This window comes from Mercenaria mercenaria, chromosome 4, assembly GCF_021730395.1.
Source record: "Mercenaria mercenaria strain notata chromosome 4, MADL_Memer_1, whole genome shotgun sequence".
In the NCBI taxonomy this organism is placed as follows: Eukaryota; Metazoa; Mollusca; class Bivalvia; order Venerida; family Veneridae; genus Mercenaria; species Mercenaria mercenaria.
The window spans coordinates 2,153,323-2,176,639 of record NC_069364.1 but is presented as its reverse complement, the minus strand read 5'-3'; the positions used below and the strand labels follow the sequence as shown (position 1 = coordinate 2,176,639).

Genomic DNA, 23,317 nt, shown 5'->3' with positions numbered 1-23,317 from the left:
AAGCGAGATCTGACACAAATCTATAGTTCTTTAGTGTGTTTTGGTTGTAAACCCTAACCCTACACACAAGATAGCTAAGGAGCTCTGTAAAATTTCTATTCATTGTTTCACAAAGCGTCGCAAAATACAAAATTCCTTTACCTTAAAGTTTACCTTTACCTTAACTAGATTTCTTTAAAATAGATCTTATTCGCATTTTGTTTGTCATACTACTTCCCTTAATCTATGGGTGTAATAATAATGTGTGTATAGTTTGTCCACAGTTCATGCAGGTATTTCCTTTAAAGTCATACCGCCTTCAGATGGACAAGCATCATCACAATCTGACTAAAGTACATATCCTATTACGCTACGTTTAGGATCTGAACACGAGCTATTGATAGCCTCATTCTGACGACCCTTCCGCTAGCCAATCAAAAGCTAACTTACAACATTCTGCAAGCTTAAAAAAGCCTTGGTTTTTGGTATCTACAATTCTTACGTCGTAAGGGGTCAGATAGCCGGTTAGCTCAGTCGGTAGGGCACTTGCTCTGTTAGCAATGAGTCCCGGGTTCGAACCTTGCTGACTGACTGCAAATTTTTCTTACTCTTTGACATTCGAACAAGTCGTCTGACTGGTTCAAATAAAAATAGATTTGCGAAAATGAAAATAGCAATATTGGAAATCCAAAATATACAGAAGACGAATGTGAATGGGTCGTTCTCAGATCTTCGTTCAGAAGATCAAGAACTTTAGTCAGATTGAGCATCATCATCACTGTCTCCCAGCAAATGTTTGGTTATCTTGGCCTAGTCTTTGTTGTCACGCCCATTTGTCCTTACCTTATTGAAGGAGCCTGTATTAAGATTGTTTACGCGGTAAGAGTGATAAGAGGTGATTTTTACTTTATTAATATGAATTTTACGTAATAAGATTGGGATGTTTCATGTGAAACATTTTACTGGGTGCAATATATCTCAGTTATTATAGTATGTGCACCAGTGTTAAGTCACATTGAACATTTCATTGAGCCCCTGTTACCCTTACTCTGCTAAATTTCTATAATGAACTTGTCCATCTTTCAATTTGGACAGTACCACTAACTGTTAAAAGTGTTTTGCAAGACAGTAATAGCATGCAAAAGCATCAATTGTTTTGCAAGACAAAATTTACTACAATGACAAAAAAATAAATGTTTTGCGAGAAAGTATTTTAATACAGTGTCAAATATATTAGGAAGACAAAAATACAATGGAAATATAAACATACTGTAATATTGTCTTGCAAAACACTTGTATTATTTGACACCGTATTTTACCTACATGTTTTATTTTGCACCATATTTCACTTTGCAAAACACTTGTTTTATATGGCACTGTTGTATTATGTCTTGCCAAACCTTTGTTATTTTTTTGCCAATGTATGATTTAGTCCACGAGCCAGACCCAATAATTTTGGCCAGCGGTACCATCCGAGGGGATTAAAGCTCAATGCTATTTTTGGATAGGTAAGCATCTGACAATTCAGAAACTATGTGATAGCATTGCAGTGGTGGTAGCTTTTGTGAGTTATTAGCCGTGCAGTAACCCCATCCCAAAATAGACTTTCATCAAACTTCTGTTATACATAAGAATACTTTCTATTTCAAACTAATGGTTCTCTCTTATTTTTGACTATATTTGCTTCGAAATTGATAGACAAACAGCTCAGTTTATGTATTTTATAGAACTGTTGTTGAACTATTGCCTCTTTAGCGTTAAGTGATTGCAATTACAAACACACATAGACCAGTGCTTAAATATAATTAAAGCATACAAATATTGTTTCATAATATGCAGTAAGAAAGGTATTTTGCTCATTCTTGAACTAATATGACATGTTTAAATACATAGAGTATAAGGCAGTAGAATTCTACAGATCACAAAATCAAGTTGTCTGCCATTGGCTGTTGGGGCGCTTGTAATTTACGGCCTATTAATGTGCGTTGCCTACTTGTTTGAAAATTAATTAATACTTCTATAAATGATATGGAACAGAAAAGTATGAATATCGTTAAATCAAAGCAATTTCTGAACTAGTTTTATGTTAAATCTATAATTAGACAGTTATTCTTAGGCGATTCGTTTTTAATATCAAAGTCACTTTGTTGTTATTCTAATTTACGTGACAATACACATGTAAAAGCAAAATACAAAATATGTTGTTTAAACATGATGTTTTACTATCTCATCTATCTAAAAGGTGATACACTCATGCCTACTTCTGTATCAATGTTCTTATGCTTAAACAGAAAACATTTTATGCTGAATAATACCAGATGGTACTTTTATACAGTAAAATACGTTACCATAAAATCAAGATTTTCATAATATTTCATATAAACATGATAAAGTGGTTGTTATTTAGTATGATGTTTAGAAAAAGAAACATTTTAACTTAAATCAATAAAATCATTCTACAATTAGATATCAAATGTCATGTTAATTAATTGAATGGAGAAGTGTAATTTATGTTACAATATGGTACTGCAATCGGTAATATGCTGCTATTAATATTTTCAGTCATTGTATATCATGTCAAAGTTATTCTTTGTTTTCAATAAACCACATTTTCTATGTATTCAACATACTAGAACATTCTTAATTATGACTGTTTATCACTGTTTGAATCTTATAAGATATCGTCAATATTGGTTAGCTAATAAGTTTCACTGGTTTCGTTTATGTCAGTGTTGCACAATATGTCAACAAGTTTATCAGGAACAATCTTTTTGTCACTCAAATTCCAGCAATTTTTATCAACACCAGGAAGATAAAGGTTATTCTCATGGGCATGTAGCCAAATATACACATTAAAGAAAAGATCAAGGTCGTTTAATTTTATATGAATAAAACTACAAAAGTATTAATTGAATGTAGAAAAACATTAAGGGATTGTATCAAATTTGAGTCTATTGTAATAAGTTTTTCCTGTTTTTTTTTACAATAGCTACGCAAATATATAAATTAAGAATTCTGTAGATTAATATATTAAGTAAATGAATAAGTAACTGATATGGTGGCAACAGGGTCATGTCTATGCCGTCGGAACTACCAAGAACGCCGTCTTGGTTGCCGTTCTTGTTGACAAACATTTCGTACCTAACCTTGTTGATGTTCCGATATTTTGGATGACCATTATACTGCAAATACAAATGACTTTCCGTCCTCCAAAGCGTCGTCGGAGCACACATGTTGACGCCTCACCAGTTAAGCTGTCTGAAAATAATTGAGTTTTGTTGTCATCATTGCTCATGAAATATTTCCAATTCTGCGGATGTTTTAGTATTTTTGTCCAGAAAACAGAAGTGTTGGTGCAGTTCCACGTCGTTTTCTTTCGACAGACTAGATTGTTTTGGAAAAGTATGTATCTGCAACGTAATCTACTATGAAAGCATCGCCATCAATGATGCTAGATACATTTTCAATAAAATGGTATGATTGTTGCAGCTCGATACTTCCTACAACGTAGTATAATAGTTTGGCTTTGTCTGTCTTTGTTTCCGTATTTTGCCAAGGACACAGGAAATTCTATGTCTACATCATGCGCGTTCAACAACTAATATCACGAATAGTCCAGACACATTTCTTTCAGCTTTGAATGGAAACATAAATTTTTCTTCAACTTTTTACATCCGCATAATCGGTTTTGGTCTGCGCAGGTTCCAGTTCTTTGTGTGTGGATTTGTCTTCTAAAGTCATGTCTGTTTTCGGTTGTGTGGCTTCAACATATTTAGCTCGTATGTGCTGTGTTAAATAACACCTGTAGAATGAAGAACATTTTCTGCTGAAACTTCTGATGCTTTTCTTTTCTTGGCATGAAGGTTGATAGTATGTTCTATAGTGAGTTTTACAGCATTCTGTGATGCTGGTACGGCTGATCTAGACACACTGAAGCCACGAGACTTCAAAAGCTTTTCTGCACAAAGGTGGGTTACTTAAGATTCATCATAAGGAACAGATAGGGGAGCGATGGTCTAGTGGATAAGGTGTCGGCTCAATCCAGGAGTCGTGGGTTCGAGCCCCACTAGGGTCACAATCATGACTTTTTTATTGACAACAGTACTGGTTTACCAGGAAGCGGACTCGACAGTGATACCAATTGGCTTGACGCTTTCATTACAATCGAGCTAAAATAAATTAGTATAAACTAACGGATAAGCAGGTAGATACATTGCATCGTTCAGATGATTGGACACAAATGATAGTGGGCACAACTTGTACCAGACTCCTATATGCACATCTAGGTCGTTGACATTTGTGGCCTCGATTAATGCCAGTATATAATGAATGATATCAATAAAGTATATACAGAAGTGTGCCCTTTTCCGTGATGTCTCTCTCTAAAACTTTTGAAATGTTGGTACTTTTGAAAGTAGTCTTTGAACGCTGTTTTACTTTCAACAGATTTTCAAAGCTTGGATTGTCAGCAAGTTCCTTTACTTGTAAACTTATAAACATCGGTTGAAGGTCAAATAACTATGGTTGAATATATTTGTCATCTGTTAATAAGTAAGTGTCAGAAGATTTCTAACATTTAAACTAAGAATGATAGTGTCCCTATGAAGTCATGGTGTTCCAGTGAGTATCTATTTGTTTTCTGTTTGTTTAAAACCTAATTTTAAAACGTATTACAATATATGCATGTAAAATTATGTTCTTGAACATTTATAATTGATTTGTACTGATTTCGGTAACACGTATTATTGTAACGTAAAATTCGCACAACTATTGCAATGAGATGGTGATTCACTGCATTCTAGTAAATATCTAGTTCAACAATACAAATTATGTATAGTTATTATAAAATGTTATAATTTTTCCCGATCTGTGTAGGGCATTTTCTTCACTTTAGAAATTTCAGTTTTGTAACATTTTGGTAACATACAAACTTATACGGAGATTACATCATGGAAAAGTTCCTTCCACAGCAGAAAAAAAATGAAGAATCATAACATCTTGGTTATTGGGTTATAAGTACGAGTAAAATATCTATAATGTTGGTAATAAACTCACTGTTACGTAAATTACACTAATTTAGATGTTAACGTGTGCGTGAAAGAAATCTTGTTTTAAAGCACATTCAATTCATGGTTAAATAAGACTGTTAATAAACTACAGAATGCACTTTTTCCTAATCATTGTGTAACACTATTTCATCGTCTTAAATGTTTTGAGGAAACATATTAAATGTCCCGTAAATTACAAAAGCCCTAACAATCAAACGGCATTTATGTAGAAATAAAAAGCATTCAGTATGTACTTTCCGAAACCCATAATGTAGAATTCCTTAGGGAAGGCTGGGGGAAATGATACCTCAAGGTCTAACATCTATCTGAAGCAAATCTAATTATGAACTGTAATTATGCTTAATAATTGTCCATGCTGTTAAGATGTTCTTTATAATCATTATTCTAATTAACATTTATTCAAAGAAGCAAACCCAAAAATGTCGAAAATTAAGGAAATATTTTATTTATTTGTTCTTAAATACTTGTTACAAATACATCAATTATTCAAACTGAATAGCATATGTTCCATAATTCGTATGTCTACATGGATATATTTTAGCTCACCTGAACTTGTATCTAAGTGTAGGTATATAACAGAATGATGATACACCAAAAGCTACCGTCGATACATTGCTATCATATATTATCTTACTCCAGGGTTGTATACCTTTCCAAAAATCACTATGAGAATTAATCCCCCGAGATGGTACCAATCAACCCTATGGCTCATGTACTAATTATCTTGTAAAACACTTACCGTTTTTTTTTTTTTTGATATTGTATTACATCGTATTGATTTACAAAATATTTGCTATATTATTTATTGCCAATGTAGAATTATCTAGAGCAAAGGTGTAATAATGTTACTACCCGACTTAATACTGTCAAGGAAAACACTATTTTTTATAACTTGTACTGTGTTATTGTCTTGCAAAGCACATGTAAGAATCTGCCTATTTACAAATATGGCGACTTTCCAACTTTAATGGTGGAGGAACACCCCAGGTGCCAATCTATGCATTATTTCATCACGAGCGGGCACCTGTTGAGAACCACCGACCTTCCGTAAGCCAGCTGGATGGCTTCTTCGCAGATACAAGATACAAGAATCTTTATTTTACGTCGGATAAAGTAGATCTATAACAAAAATCATTAGCTCATGAGCTATTTCCCGACAAACAAAGAAAACAGAAATTAAGAAAAGATAAAGCGGCTAAAAGGAAAGCGAAAGTTAGGCATATTAAAACATAAATTAAATGACAGCTGTTAAGGATGGAATGGTTATACAATTAAAAGAAACTTACATACATAGCACATATAAGCACAAACCTGTAAAAAAGTACATAAGTAAAAGGGGAATGACATACGTATAATACACTACATAGTGAGTTTATTGCATAGAAGGTGCTAATCATGGCAGCAACTATATATAAAGACAATTAAAAGGCAAAAGAAATTTTAAAAGGCTTTTTAAGATTTGGTGAATGCTAGTAGCAAATTTACTACGGTTGATGTAGCCCTTAGCACCTTCCTCTAAATAGTATAAAAGAAAACACATAAAAGACTACGTTTAAAGCACATAAAAGACTAAGTTAAAAACAGGAACAAACCAGGTTTAGAACATCAACAAACAACAGTACACTGTCTCTACTGCAAACCAGATCACTTGGCTCTTACTGACATTTGAATGTCTAATCTGTCCAGCTAGTGTACTCGTCCAGCTGACAACAGATAGGCTTCTCTATGGCAAAAAGAAAAAAGCACAAAGGGCATCAGTGACTGGCAACAGGGAAGCAGTCTTTAAGTAGGCATGTACATAAAAGCAACGATAAAAACAAATGCGAAAGAACATTGCAACAAAATTATACACAGTAAACTAAATCTTTAAAGAAAGAAAAAAACAAGCACATGCAAAGCAGGACAACAGATGAAGCGGTGTTATGCTATTCACACATGGCACATTTACATTTTGGACCTGTCCAGGTGCTGATCAGTCGGGAAAAATCTTTGTACTGATCGATTGTACGTAAGTCATTTGGCAGACTGTTCCACACCCGGGCAGCGTCAAAGCGGAATGAATTTTTGCCATACCTTGTTGTCCTTACTTGAGGCGTTTCCAGGATAAAGCAACATAGCGGGCCTATTGTCACAAAATAAATCATTTTAATTAGTGTTTTGCGACACAAAAATACAGTGGTAATTATAATACAAACGGAGCTATAATATGTGTTTTCCATCTAAGTTATACAGTGGCAATAATTGTTACAAGTATTCTGCTAGACAAAATACAGTGGCATTTCTATATACATGTATATAAACAGTTAAACTAAGTAGAACGAGTAATTATTACATTGATCAGTAGCATTGATTACAAGACATATAATAACAGAATCTAATCTGTCCGTAGATTCACCATTTTATGTATTTCTTCTTTCATAGTTTTATCTAGTTGTATAAACTTTAATTTCATTCATGTATCCGCTTATTGACATTCTTACATGTAGGTACCATAGACATATTGCTTTATTTCTCACGTGTCTTAGATCTAATATGCTATTCGTATTATAGTCAAACTATTCTGAACAGATTACATCAGTGTGTATGTAGTAGAAATTAAAAAAAAAAGATTAATGCTGTTATTCTGATTTATACATATCACAGGAAGTTTGTTTAGATAGCCTAATAGTTTTTTTTCAACTAGATTCTAATATGAAATAAGGCACTGCCTCAATCGGGAATCGATCAGACTTCAACTCATCCCTTTAACATTTAAAAAAAACTGTCTACTCTAGTTAGGGTGTTAACAGGCAAATTGTTGAGAAGCACAATGACATACTTAAGGTGATCACATCAGCTCATACCGTGCTCAGGTAAGCTAACAAGAGCTGTCACAGTAGACAGCGCGCTCGACTATTTCGATGCTGGATAGTGAAACTGGGCATATCTGAGGAAACTAGAGCTGTCACTGGAGTGTTTAATGACTCCAATTATGGATGAAGATACTGCACAATAGCGTGTCTATGTCAAAAATATCAACTTAAAGTAATAAGAGAGGTAAAGATAAAATGTATCAAAACACTATATAAGTATATCCTAAGCAAAAAGGGGCATAATTCATTAAATATTGGTACCAGAGTTATGTAGCTTGTGTCATATAGTGTAGGTGATGATGTTGAACAACTATTTTAAGTTTGAATCAAATCCATTCAGTAATAACAGAGACAGAGTGAAAGTGCATCAAAACTTTAACCTAAAATTCTAAGTAAAAAGGGGGAATAATTAATGAAAAATTGGTGCCAGAGTTATGCACCTTGCGTCATACGGTGTGGGTGATGATGTTGAACAACTATTTTAAGTTTGAATCAAATCCATTCAGTAACAACAGAGACAGAGTGAAAGTGCATCAAAACTTTAACCTAAAATTCTAAGTAAAAAGGGGAAATAATTCATGAAAAATTGGTCCCAGAAATATGCACCTTGTGTCATATGATAAGGGTAATGATGTTGAACAATTGTTTAAGTTTGAATCAGATCCATTCAGTAATAACAGAGACAGAGTGAAAGTGCATAAAACTTTAACCTGAAATTCTAAGTAAAAAGGGGAATAATTCATGAAAAATTGTGCCAGAGTTATGCATCTTGTGTCATATGATGTGGGTGATGATGCTGAACAATTATTTTAAGTTTGAATCAAATCCATTCAGTAATAACAGAGGTAGAGTGAAAGTGCACCAAAACTTTAACCTGAAATTCTAAGTAAAAAGGGGGAATATTCATGAAAAAATGGTACCAGAGTTATGCACCTTGTGTCATATGATGTGGGTGATGATGTTGAACAACTATTTTAAGTTTGAATCAAATCCATTCAATAATAACAGAGATAGAGTTAAAGTGCATCAAAACTTTAACCTGAAAATCTAAGTGAAAAGGGGGGATAATTCATGAAATATTGGTGCCAGAGTTATGGCCCTTATGTCAGATGATGTGGATGATGATGAGGAATAAGTATTTCAAGTTTGAATCAAATCCATCAAGTAATTACAGAGATAAGATGAAAAAAGAGGAAGTGCACCAAAACTCACCAAGGTGGGGACGCGGAAAGACGCCGACGCTGGGGCGAGTAGGATAGCTCTCCTTATACTTCGTATTGTCGAGCTAAAAATCATACAAACTGAAAAGTTACTAGATTGCAACTCACTGTTAACAAGACAGACACACATCAACAATCTATTTGCACCACGGCAGGTTAAGAGCTCAGTCTAGGGAGACATATTAGCCTTCTTGTGCAGGCTTGATTTTTTCTATTTGTGTTAATTGTAATTCTGAAATTACTCGTAAAACAAATCCTAATTTTGCTTTTATATACACATTACAAAGACTTGCATTACACTTTATTTATTGAATAAACTGTTCACATGTTTAAGGTTTATCTGTATACACATTTATAATAATCACAGATCACACAATTTGTTTTATCCATACAAGAAATAGAGCTCAACTGTGAATAACAACTTTTAATAACAGTACTGGATGCTTTTGTCAGGCTTTGAAATAAGTATTGTCAAAACAAAGAAAATGTGACTTGCTGTAATCTGTATTCTAAAATGTACAATTTCTCTTAAAACAAGAACAAATAAACAAGAGGACCATGATGGCCCTGTATCGCTCACCTGACATATTGACCTAAAGATCATCAAGATAACATTCTGACCAAGTTACATTAAGATATGATCATAAATGTAGCCTCTAAAGAGTTAACTAGCTTTTCCTTTGATTTGACTTGGTGACCTAGTTTTTGACCCCACATGACCCAGACTCAAACTTGACTTAAAGATCATCAAGATTAACAGTCTGATTAAGTTTCATGAAGATGAAGTCATAAATGTGGCCTCTAGAGTGTTAACAAGCTTTTCCTTTGATTTGACCTAGTGACCTAGTTTTTAATCCCACCTGACCCAGATTTAATTAACTTGTCCTATAGATCATCAAGATTAAAATTCTGACCAAGTTTCATTAAGATATGGTCATAAATGTGGCCTCTAGTGTTAACAAGCTTTTCCTTTGATTTGACCTGGTGACCTAGTTTTTGACCCTAGATGACCCAATATCAAACTCGTCCAATATTTTATTGAGGGTAACATTCTGACCAAGTTTCATTATGATTGGGCCAAAATTGTGACCTCTAGAGTGTTAACAAGCTTTTCCCTTGATCTAACCTGGTGACCTAGTTTTTGACCCCACTTAAGCCAGATTTGAATCTGATCTATGGATCATTAAGATGAACATTTTGACCAAGTTTCATTAAGATATGGTCATAAATGTGGCTTCTAGAGTGTAAACTAGCTTTTCCTTTGATTTGACCTAGTGACCTTGTTTTGATCCTACATAACCCAGATTCAGACTGGACCTTGAGATCATCAAGATGACAATTCTGACCAAGTTTCATGAAGATATAGTCTTAAATGTGACCTCTACAGTGTTAACAAGCTTTTCCTTTGATTTGACTTGGTGACCTAGTTTTTGATCCCAGATGACCCAATATCAAATGTGTCCAAGGTTTTATTGAGGTTAACATTCTGACCAAGTTTCATAAAGATTAGTCAAAATTGTGACCTGTGTTAACAGTCAAATTGTTGATGACGGACTCATGAACGGACATCGGACACAGAGCGATCACAAAAGCTCACCTTGTTGCATGGAAAAGGTTTAAATGTTCCCGGTCATTCTGATCTTTGGAACTCTAAATCAATACAGGTAATCTGCTGGTCAAGACCAACCTTGTACTAAATTTTGTGTTTCTCATCCCAAGCATCCTGAAGTTACTGTCCAACGAGAGCGCCGCCAAGCGGAGCAATATACGCCCGAAGGCTTACATTATAGGATGGGAGCAAAATTTTAAGAACTTGACTGTTGTAGCCCCAAAGGACTAGAACAACAAAAGGAAAACTTCAAAAAACAAATCTAAGTCCACAAAAAAAATATTCAAAGTCTACAAAAAATTCCTTATCAGATATAGGTATGTAAAAATACACCTTAAAATTGGAGGTACCATCCATGTTGTACCACAGAAAAGTGGTCTCGGTTTTTCCCTACGGCCAATAATAAAAAAGTTTCAAAATATGCTATTTATAGTAACATAAAAGGGAAGTAATTAAAAAAAAAAAAAAAAAATTATTGTAAGTACAAAAAAAGAGATCTGCCAAATAAAAACAAGAGCACTGCAATGCAGAGCAATATACACAAAGCAAAGTCATATATGACCTTTGACCCTTAAGTGTGACCTTGACCTTGAAGCGAGTCATCCGGAACATGCGCTCTGCACATCGTTACAATGTGATGAACATTTCTGCCAAGTTTCTTTGAAATCCTTCCAGCAGTTCAAGAGTTACAGAGCAGACACGAAACAAACTGATATGACTTTTGACCCCTAAGTGTGACCTTGACCTTGAAGCAAGTCATCCGGAACATGCGCTCTGCACGTCGTCTTGGTGTGGTGAACGTTTGTGTCAAGTTTCTTTGAAATCCTTCAAGGGGTTCAAGAATTACAGAGCGGACACGAAACAAACTGATATGACCTTTGACCCCTAAGTGTGACCTTGACCTTGAAGCGAGACATCCAAAACATGCGCTCTGCACATCGTCTCGGTGTGGTGAACATTTGTGTAAAGTTTCCTTGAAATCCTTCAAGGGGTTCAAGAGTTACAGAGCGGACACGAAATTGCTAACGGACAGACAGACACCAGCGTCATAAACATAACACGCTCCTTCGGGCATATAAAAAACGTTTTAAAGAACCGTTATTTTGTTGAATTTAACATCACACAGACACAGGATAAGTCATATGGCGACTTTCCAGTTTTAATGGTGGAGGAAGACCCCAGGTGCCCCTCCATGCATTATTTTAAAGAACCGGGTCAGTGTGACCTTTACCTGTGACCTACTGACCTCAACATCATTAGGGGTCACCTGCTGATCATAATCAACCTCCCTAACAATTTTCATGATCCTAGGCTCAAGCATTCTCAAGTTATAATCTGAAAAACATTTCACTGTTTTGCCTTATTGTGACCTTGACCTACTGACCTCAAAGTAAAACTTGACCTGTATTTCATGATGTAACACCTGTGTACCAAACTTAATCATCATAGGCTCAAGGTCTCATTCGGAAACGGTTCAACTGTTCGAGGTCACTGTGACCTTGACCTTTGATCTATTGACCTCAAATTTGAACAACCTGTATTTTATCATGTTACACCTGTGTTACAAAAGCTATGATCCCAGGCCAAAGCATTGGCAAGTTATCTTGACCTTTGACCTACTGACCCCAAAGTTGTCTTGACCTGTACCTATGTACCAAAAAATATTTAAATCGGTCAAGCTTTTCAGGAGTTATCATCTGGAAGCCATGAAAACCTACTGACTGAAAGACAGACAAGCTTACTACATGGGGGTATAACAGAACATTCTCTTTAAAATCTCATGAAAAATATTACTTTACTGTAACTATGTTAATTAAAATGTAGTAGACATTCTTTACAAAATAAACCAGAAAACAATTATCTAAAATAAGATTAATGAAACTTTAGTATGTTTTATGAGAACTATATGCCCATGGGCAATATGTCGAGCCCGCCAGCTGTCAAAAGGACTGGGAGTTGTACATGACACTCCTTGTCTCATTGAGGCAAACATTTATGCCAAATAAAAAAAAGATTGCAAAAAGTTACAATATAAGTTATTTACAGTAACAACAAAGGAACGTAAATTTAAAAAAAAATAATTAAAAACAAGAGCTGTCTCCATAGGATGACACATGCCCCTGATGGCACTTTGAATGATGTCAGAGTTAAGGACCTTTGACCTACGGAGCTGGGTCTTGCGCACGACATGTCGTCTTACTGTGTCACACATTCATGCGTAGTTATTTTAAAATCCATGCATGAATGACAAAGATATGGACCGGAAATGCCCATCAATGCACTATCATGAAAAATGACCTTTAACGTCTAAGTGTGACCTTGACCTTTGAGCTACGGACCTGGGTCTTGTGCCTGACATGTCGTCTTACTGTAGTACACATTCATGCCAAGTTATTTGAAAATCCAACCATGGATGACAAAGATATGGACCGGACACGCTCATCAATGCACTATCCTTTAATGTCTAAGTGTGACCTTGACCTTTGAGCTACGGACATGGGTTTTGCGTGCGACACGTCGTCTTACTGTGGTACACATTCATGCCAAGTTATTTGAAAATCCATCCATCGATGACAAAGATATGGACCGGACACGCCCATCAATGCACTATCCTTTAACGTCTAAGTGTGACCTTGATCTTTGATCTACGGACCTGGGTCTTGTGTGCGACATGTCGTCTTACTGTGGTACACATTCATGCCAAGTTATTTGAAAATCCATCCATCGATGACAAAGATATGGACCGGACATGCCCATCAATGCACTATCCTTTAACGTCTAAGTGTGACCTTGACCTTTGAGCTACGGACCTGGGACTTGCGCGTGACATGTCGTCTTACTGTGGTACACATTCATGCCAAGTTATTTGAAAATCCATCCATCGATGACAAAGATATGGACCTGACAAGCCTATCAATGCACTATCCTTTAACGTCTAAGTGTGACCTTGACCTTTGAGCTACGGACCTGAGTCTTGCGCGCGACATGTCGTCTTACTGTGGTACACATTCATGCCAAGTTATTTGAAAATCCATCCATCAATGACAAAGATATGGACCAGACACGAAAATTGCGAACAGACCGACAGACGGTTCAAAAACTATAAGCCTACCTTCGGGGGCATAAAAAAAATATATAAAAAAATTCTAAGTCCACACAAAAATCCGCACCAGCAGAGATAGGTCAAAATACACCTGAAAATTGGATGTAACATGCATGTTGTACTACAGAAAAGTGGTCTTGATTTTTCCCTATGACCAGTAATAAAAAAGTTACAAATGTAAGCTATTTATAGTAACAAAGGGAAGTAACTCTAGGATCTTATGCAAGACACTGTCGCATGATGATGAACAATTGTGCCAAGTTACATCAAAATCCCTCCATGCATGAAGAAGAAATGCTCCGGACAATCATTTTTGGATTTGACCTTTGACCTGTAAGTGTGACCTTGGCCTTTGAGATAGGAACCTGGGGTTTGTGCATGACACTCCGTCTCACTGAGGTTAACATTATACCAAATATAAACAAGATTGCTCCATGCATGTCCAAGTTATGGTCTGGACAAACAAATCCGGACAGACGCACACATGCACATTCACCGAACAGACATTTGGACAACTATGTCTTTGCTTCCACAAGCGGGCTCGACAATAACAAAACCAATGTGATAATACATTATCTCTTTAAGTAACAGAGCTTCGTCAATCACTGCTGTTCTCAAAATAAATTTAGTTTCCAAGTAAATCCTGAATTCCTATCCTTAAAAGTTTTTTTTTTTATTCAAGTTCTCTTGTTCTTCTGTCTTTTCATATTTTCTGGTGTTTCTTTCTTGCTTTTCAAGTATACTGGATTTGTTGACCTTCCATTTTGTAGCTGACGGCTCTCAAGAAGTAAACCTGTAAAACACAAATCAAACATTGTAAATTGATAAAAAGAGACCCCAACCAACTTTCATAAAGATCCCATGAAAAATGTGACCTCTAGAGTGGTCACAAGCAAAAGTTTACGGACGCACGCACAGACGGATGGACGACGGATGCAGCGCGATCACAAAAGCTCACCTTGTCACTTTGTGACAGATGAGCTAAAAAATCAATATCTGAGAACCACTTCCTCCGGTAATACTAAACTGTAAACAAAACAAGAGCTGTCCGTAAGACAGCCAAGCTCGACTATTCGAAATATTGTCCCAGAAGCAGGAAAATATTACCCAAAAAGGTTAAATATCAAATGAGTTTTAAGTTCAAAAGGGGGAATAATTTGACCAAAATGCATATCAGTTATGGGACGTGCTGCTATCAACTAGTTTTATAACCCCGAAGGCACATGTGAAGTTTCAATTCAATATCTGCATTAGTTTTGGAGATAGAACTTGCATGTAAAACTTTAACCAGAATTTTCTAAGTCCAAAAAGGGGCATAATTTGCTCAAAATACATGCCAGAGTTATGGGACTTGATCCAGTGAGGATAGTAATTGATCTAGAAAAAGAAAAAATAAGTTTCAAATCTATATGCCTTTTAGTAATAGCTGTATGTACTTGCACGCAAAACTTTAACCAGAATTTGCTAAGTCCAAAAGGGGGCATAATTTGGCCAAAATGAAGGTCAGAGTTATGGGACTTGCTGCTATCAACTAGTTTTATAACCCCGAAGACACATGTGAAGTTTCAAATCAATATCTGCATTAGTTTTGGAGATAATAACTTGCATGTAAAACATTAACCAAAATTTTCTAAGTCTAAAAGGGGGCATAATTTACTCAAAATACACGTCAGAGTTATGGGACTTGACCCAGTGAGGTTGGTAATTGATCTAGAAAAAGAAAAATTAAGTTTCAAATCTGTATGTCTTTTAGAAATAGCTGTATGTACTTGCACGCAAAACTTTAACCAGAATTTTCTAAGTCCAAAAGGGGGCATAATTTGGCCAAAATGAAGGTCAGAGTTATGGGACTTGCTGCTATCAACTAGTTTTATAACCCCGAAGGCACATGTGAAGTTTCAATTCAATATCTGCATTAGTTTTGGAGATAATAACTTGTATGTAAAACATTAACCAAAATTTTCTAAGTCTAAAAGGGGGCATAATTTGCTCAAAATACAAGTCAGAGTTATGGGACTTGACCCAGTGAGGTTGGTAATTGATCTAGAAAAAGAAAAAATAAGTTTCAAATCTATATGCCTTTTAGTAATAGCTGTATGTACTTGCACGCAAAACTTTAACCAGAATTTGCTAAGTCCAAAAGGGGGCATAATTTGGCCAAAATGAAGGTCAGAGTTAATGGACTTGCTGCTATCAACTAGTTTTATAACCCCGAAGACACATGTGAAGTTTCAAATCAATATCTGCATTAGTTTTGGAGATAATAACTTGCATGTAAAACATTAACCAAAATTTTCTAAGTCTAAAAGGGGGCATAATTTACTCAAAATACACATCAGAGTTATGGGACTTGACCCAGTGAGGTTGGTAATTGATCTAGAAAAAGAAAAATTAAGTTTCAAATCTGTATGCCTTTTAGAAATAGCTGTATGTACTTGCACGCAAAACTTTAACCAGAATTTTCTAAGTCCAAAAGGGGGCATAATTTGGCCAAATGAAGGTCAGAGTTATGGGACTTGCTGCTATCAACTAGTTTTATAACCCCGAAGGCACATGTGAAGTTTCAATTCAATATCTGCATTAGTTTTGGAGATAATAACTTGTATGTAAAACATTAACCAAAATTTTCTAAGTCTAAAAGGGGGCATAATTTGCTCAAAATACAAGTCAGAGTTATGGGACTTGACCCAGTGAGGTTGGTAATTGATCTAGAAAAAGAAAAAATAAGTTTCAAATCTATATGCCTTTTAGTAATAGCTGTATGTACTTGCACGCAAAACTTTAACCAGAATTTTCTAAGTCCAAAAGGGGGCATAATTTGGCCAAAATGAAGGTCAGAGTTATGGGACTTGCTGCTATCAACTAGTTTTATAACCCCGAAGACACATGTGAAGTTTCAAATCAATATCTGCATTAGTGTTAGAGATAGTAACTTGCATGTAAAACTTTAACCAAAATTTTCTAAGTCCAAAAGGGGGCATAATTTGCTCAAAATACATGTCAGAGTTATGGGACTTGACCCAGAGAGGTTGGTAATTGACCTAGAAAAAGAAAAAATAAGTTTCAAAGCTATATGCCTTTAATTGATGGCTGTATGTACTTGCATGCAAAAACTTAACCAAGGTGTGACGCCGACGCCAGGGTGAGTAGAATAGCTAGACTATTCTTCGAATAGTCGAGCTAATAAAACCATTTGTTGATGTGATTTTTGGGAAATGTTACCTTGCAGTTTGGGATGCTGGGAAAAAAATGCAATATTTTTGGATTGGGAAGTGGCCGAATATAGGCCTCTGTCATACAAGGGTGAAAAGCCCTGCCGGCTAACAATTTCTGACAAGAAATCATTTTCAAAGTTTTTCTTTTCAGTGAGTTCTATATGGAATTAAATTCTTTGGGTAATTTTGAAAGAGGACCACCCCATGATCATTCTGTGAAGTTTGGTGTAAATCTGCCCAGTGGTTCTGAAGAAGATTTTTTACAAATTGTTGACACATGTCATGACGGACATCAACTCATGTTGTCACCCTGTGACAGGTGATCGAGCTAATAATTGTTTAAATTTGCATAAATGTATTAAATTTTATGGTTTTGTCCAGAAATGTTTTTTCATCAAGAAAATGAAATGGAGTCTTTACTAAGGCCTAAAAAAAATTCTTTGTTTCTGGTAACATGCTAAAAAAATTAGGGTAGGTAGGTCGGAAAATCTTTTTCTTTGGATTTTTTAAAATTATTTTTAGGGAGACTTTTTGGAAATTACTTTTGTGTCAAAAAATGAATACAAATAGGGGGGTTATGCCTCTAGAGCATCAGTAAGTTGATTTATAACATCACTGTCCATGTTTAAAGCATAAAAAGTGCAGTTTTGCGACTTTTTGTCAAAAGTTGAAAAAAAATGTTCTCAAAGGCCATAAAAACATTTAGGGTCTGGCCAAAAATTTATGGTAGGTCAGGATACAGGAAACAGACAATTTTTTTTATGCCTAATGTTCCTTGGTATTTGATTCTGTGCACTGACTCAATCGCAAAAATCTGTCCACACAAATACTAATTTGTATACAGTAATTATCATGCTTTTTGAATGATTGAAACTGCTTCCCACAGCTGCAACTATATAATAAAGAAACAGAAAGATAGAAATACCTTAAGAGCTGCAAGCAAGTGGTTTCAGTCTGTCAACAAGCACTTTGGAGCAGTACAACAATACTCTGTATAATGCCAAGATGCCTGAAAATAGTGAAAAGTGAGCAAATTAAGAAAACATGGACAACCAGCTGTTTTGAAATTTCAAAAGTCTAAGGGCTAACATCTTCTGGGCAGTTTTTCAATTTTCATGCCAATAAAATGACCCCAATTATACTATTGGCATGGCGGGATAAATTTGTTAAATAAAACTTTTTTAATCAAAATAAAACAGTAGCAAATTTTGTCAAAATGTATAATGAAACAAAGTAAATGCGGTTAAAAATTTCAGTTTTGAAAAAGAAAAGTCACTGTATGAGTATAGGTTTGTTTACACGACTGTCCAGCCAGAACAGCCAAACATTACTTTAAGCCAGTGAATTCCAAGTACCTTTTTGACTTGGTGGTCTATGGCCTTCACTTTGCTCGATAACATTAAAAGGCAAAAACAGACTTGTAAAGCAGCTAGAAGAATCTGTGCTGCCTTCCTCAGTTTAGTATGAACACAGGAGCCGACAAAGTGCTACAATTGTTTATTGGTATCTGACGGTCATGATTCATAAATGTATAACTTTAAACATATTTGAGTATGTGTGCAGTGTACAAAATTCAGATTTCAACTAACCCATTCTGGCAACCAGATAGAAAATTTTCCAAACCTGACACCAATTTCACATGCCTGAACTTAAAGCTGAATTTTGAACCATAAAACAACTGGTCTAGCTCATACTCTCAAAATACTTCATCATATTGTTTGGGACATGCTCGACAGGGGATTCCTAGGAGAACAGGAATTGAATGCATGGGAACAACAAGTATAATGTGAGTGGCTTCAGTTTGCATTTGCAGAGCTCAAATTTAACTTTTTTGACTAACGTACTGCAAATTTTAGCATGTAGCTTTTTTTTCTTGTTGCTAAATCTGAAATCTACTTGCAAATTTCGACTTTCAATTAAAAATGTTAGAATATCCTAAAAAATCATGCTAGAACATCAATATTGTTTGCACGGTTTTCCTTGGCGTACAATTTTGTGCGTTATAACTCAAAATGACCCTCAAAGTAATTCGGAACGCATCATTGATGGCGTAACTTAACTACTAGCTGAAACTACGGCAAGGCAAATTTTCGTACCTAATATTATAAATACCGATTCAACTGTATACATGTACGAATTAGTAAGATAGCCTGCGTTCTAGATTTAATTATAAGATAGACCTCTACATTTCTTTTAATATAATCAGTAATCCATTCAACAAAAAATGGCTAACCAAAAAAGATGTTGTGTTTCTATTATCCTCAAATGAAAGCAATCTACAAACATTAACCAAAACCGCAACAATTTTGACTACAATTTGTATTTTGCAAAATAAATTGGGTGAAATTTTATCTTAACTCGCATTCCGTGAAACTGCATTTAGCGAGTCCAAAATTTGAGCCCTGTGATTTGTGAAAGTAATTACATATTCAGACTGCATGATTATGGTTCTAACTAACTCTTAAACTCTTGCATTTATGGAACAGTTTGAATTCAATTCCTTCATAATTCTGACCAACTAATCGAGCATGCTTCAGAGCTCCAGATAAGGGCTGTATTTTTGTAATTACAAATTTGTTACGGAATAAGATATGACTTAATTTTAAAATGTGGCCGTATCAGTACGAATTTCTTTTAAAATGTGGTTGTATCAGTACGGCACGTAAACAGTATTACATATTCCAAAGAAAGATCGAGCCGAATTGCATATCTGCGCCAAGTTGCGCTTATCAACGCTATCCTGACTGTTGACAATTTGCACGGTGTCAAATGAGTGTGGAGTATACGGAACAAACACCAATAGCATAATGTAATGCATTAACACATAATTTTTTTGGACTTCAAAAATTATGCGTCATAAAAATCTGAAAAGGGGAAATAATTCAGAATTTCTACCAAAGCTGAAGGCAACCAAGTTATTTTTATTTTAATTTGTGTCATATGAACCAAGTTTGAAAGAAATATCTTTACTATTTTTCAAAAAATGTTAGTTTTTATGTCGAAAGCCCGATCGGGCAATGTTACCAGCCTGTTTAAAATCTAAATTTTTTTTCATTTTATAAGCCGATCTGATTCCCTATATTTCTAAGGCTGTGCACAGCTCATCGGCAGAATCATAAGCTCAATTTAATTACTGTGTATACATGCAGTGAGCCTTAAGAAATAATAATCTAAAAGGCCCATTTCAAATTGATGAATAAATAAAAATTTAAAAAATAAGGAATTTCTATGCTTCTTATGGGTGGGGTGTTTGTTTACATTATTATTATACAATGGAAAGTTAGTTACTCACGTTTCTAAAAATGTCAACAGGTCCAACCATGCACATGCTGTACTGGAGTGCCGTCCATATTCTATATAAAAGTAAAATAATTCCATTAATCAGTCATGCCTGCAAGTAAAATCACCGATTTCTTAATTTTAAAAATTCAAAAAAAATTCTTAGTGAGTAACAGAGAAGTTCAAAGAAACTAAAGTACCGGAAAGGAATTAAAATACGATCTGAAAAGCGACACAAAGGTGAATCTATTCTCTCATTCCCCGAGCTGAAGAACTCGTTGGAGAATGTTTTTGTTTTCTCAAATTTTCAAAATGTCGGCGCCAGTGTAGCTGTACTGTATCCACTCTCACTCTAAATATAAAAATGTTCAAAATGTCGCCGTTTAAAAATGCTACTCAGTAGGCATGTTTGTATCAGTGTAGTCACGTTACCGGCTGGTTAGCTTCTGACGCAACAAAATTAACAGCTTACTTTGAATATTCTTTCCGAGTCGCAGACATCTTATTGTGCGGATATTGCGTTTCGCCTACTGATCTGACGGACGCTTATTAACATTAACGAAGACCGTGATATCCCGAATTTCATCGGGGTCGTCGCACGCCCATGGTCTAAACCGGAACTCCATATTTTTTTATTTGGATAGTATGTGTTTTTTGGATACCCTCGTATGTTACCGTAGTGGGATTCGATCCCGATTTTCGTCGCTTCGCGACGAAAATCGGTAAGATCGATTCCCTAATAATAGCTATCACGTACGCGAATGATAACAATGGCAAGGAGAGGAAAGCATGTTTATTTGTTTGTTTTGGGTTAAACGCCGTTTTACAACAGAGCAAAACATGAACTATTAGCGAAGGCTGGCTGTTTTGTTTTGAATATATGTTATCTTTTTTCTTTGTTCTGAATACTTTATAAATGCGTTGTATACGCGCATTTATTCTATAAATAGAATGTTGATTACTATAAATAGAATTTGTCCTTGCATGTGTAATATTATCGTGTAAAAAAAAGCATACTGTATGCTTGTTTTGATAGTACGTATGTGTATTGGCAGGATGTGCTTTAAAACAACTAGCGATCGTGTTGTAAATATCATGTGACAGCCATGACGATATGTCTATACAATGAAACACATGCATGTATTACGATATATTATTGTGATTTTGGTTATTTACCTGTCGTTGCTTTTATGGATGTATCATTATTTCTTTAAAACTGCATTTCGGACAGACAATGATTCGGCTGAGATGATGTCTGGATCAAATAAAATTGTAGATCTATTTATTAAAAAGACGGGAGCACTTCCAGACTGGAGTTCAAGATGTCTTTTGTCAAATGCAACAGACACGTCTTTGCTGGCTTTTCGACAGACTATCACACAGAAAGAATTTTTAATACTTAAAGACATTTTAGTTACGTTTAAACACGCGTGTGAAGCAAACAATTTGACATACATGTTGTATGGCGGCTCATTGTTGGGCGCTTACCGGCATGCTGGCCTAATTCCATGGGATGATGATGTTGATATATGGATGGATTTTAAGCAGATGAGAGTTGCAGAAACAGTTCTTGGCAAAATACAAGGGTACGCTTTACATAGAGAAAAGGATGATAAAAACTTATGGAAATTGTCTTATGATTCTAGTAAACCGAATAAATCAAAACTTGGTAGAAGAGAAGTGTTTCCATACATTCACATACTATTCTTCGTGGACAATTCCACACATGTCAGACATTTGGAGGGTGCTATTAATAACAGAACTGTTTTCCCAAGAAATGATATATTTCCGCTCAAGAAAATGCTGTTCGAAGATGAAGAATATTTTGTACCAAACAGTGCGCATGCTGTGATCAAAAGGAAGTACGGACAGACTAACACGTGCACAGCACGTGACATGGAAACCTTACAAGATGTTAAAGCTGTATCATGTGACAGATTGTACCCATACTATCCTTTCGTCACAAGAACGCACGTACACAATATTCAAAGGGAGACATTGACTTTTGGCGGGAAAATTATTTGGCAACAAGTTAATAAACGTTTCGGTAATGGGAAGAACACATAAACATCCAGACATGTGTTGCATAAATCCTGTATTGGCATAGGTTCCATTGATCCACGAAACAAAGATGTTAGCAGATTACTGTCTATTCTTTGTAAACTGAATTATTCAACACGACGAAAAACTTTGTGTTGAAGCACAAATTAAGTCATACCCCACAAAGAGGATTAAATCGTTTGAACTTCTGCTCTTATATAGCCGCCAACATCTTTGATACAGAATAACGAATTCCTGTCACCACCATGAAAAAGAAATATGATATATCTGAAAAAGACATTGTGTGTTCGTTTTATTTTTATATGATAAGAGGAAAAACACGTTTTGTAGTATTTTCTTTACTAATATCAACTGTCTTTTTATAAATGCTCGATCTTCTGTGACTAAATTGGATTATTTCAGTTATACACGCTCTTGGCACGGGGCATGAATATGCTCAACTACAGCTTGTAGATTATGTTTGACGTTCAATTGTTAGTCAATGGTCTTTGAAATATATGTTTAATAATCAATTCTAAAATGTCATTATGCAAAAATAAATTCGAGAAACAACATCTTTTACTTACGTACGCTGTAATGTTTCTCGAGTTCATTTATATTTTACGGCAGGGTGGCCGCGCCATGAGAAAACCAACATAGCGGCTTTGCGACTAGCGTGGATCCAGACCAGCCTGTGCGTCCAGTCTGGTCAGGATCCATGCTGTTCGCTTTCAAAACCTATTGCAATTACTGCCAGTTTAATAGAGAAACCGTTAGCGAACAGCATGGATGCTGTCCAGACTGCGCGGATGCGCAGGCTGGTCTGGATCCATACTGGTCGCAAAGGCATTATGTTGGTTTTCTCATGGCGCGGCTCGTTTTATGTCGATTCACCGTAAAATCCAACTCACTTGACATTACCTGATGAAATAAAATTGTTTCAATACCACT

General features: G+C 35.4%; 1 protein-coding gene and 1 long non-coding RNA gene across 3 annotated transcripts; one reads left to right on the top strand and one right to left on the bottom strand.

The window, feature by feature from the left end:
• Positions 1–6,767: 6,767 nt before the first annotated feature.
• Positions 6,768–20,670, bottom strand: LOC128556151 (uncharacterized). 2 transcript variants are annotated; one of them, XR_008370442.1, is made up of 4 exons: positions 20,527–20,670; positions 20,340–20,400; positions 17,973–18,056; positions 6,768–14,625 (listed from the first exon to the last, which is right to left on the bottom strand). It is a non-coding gene; the product is annotated as an uncharacterized LOC128556151 (long non-coding RNA). The 2 variants fall into 2 exon arrangements; XR_008370441.1 differs by lacking the exon at positions 20,527–20,670 and having other exon boundaries at positions 20,340–20,490.
• Positions 20,671–21,308: 638 nt separating this feature from the next.
• On the top strand, positions 21,309–22,941 carry LOC128556150 (uncharacterized). The gene has a single exon (XM_053540146.1). The coding sequence runs from the start codon at positions 21,452–21,454 to the stop codon at positions 22,391–22,393; it is 942 nt and encodes a 313-aa protein (XP_053396121.1). The 5' UTR covers positions 21,309–21,451; the 3' UTR covers positions 22,394–22,941.
• Positions 22,942–23,317: the final 376 nt, after the last annotated feature.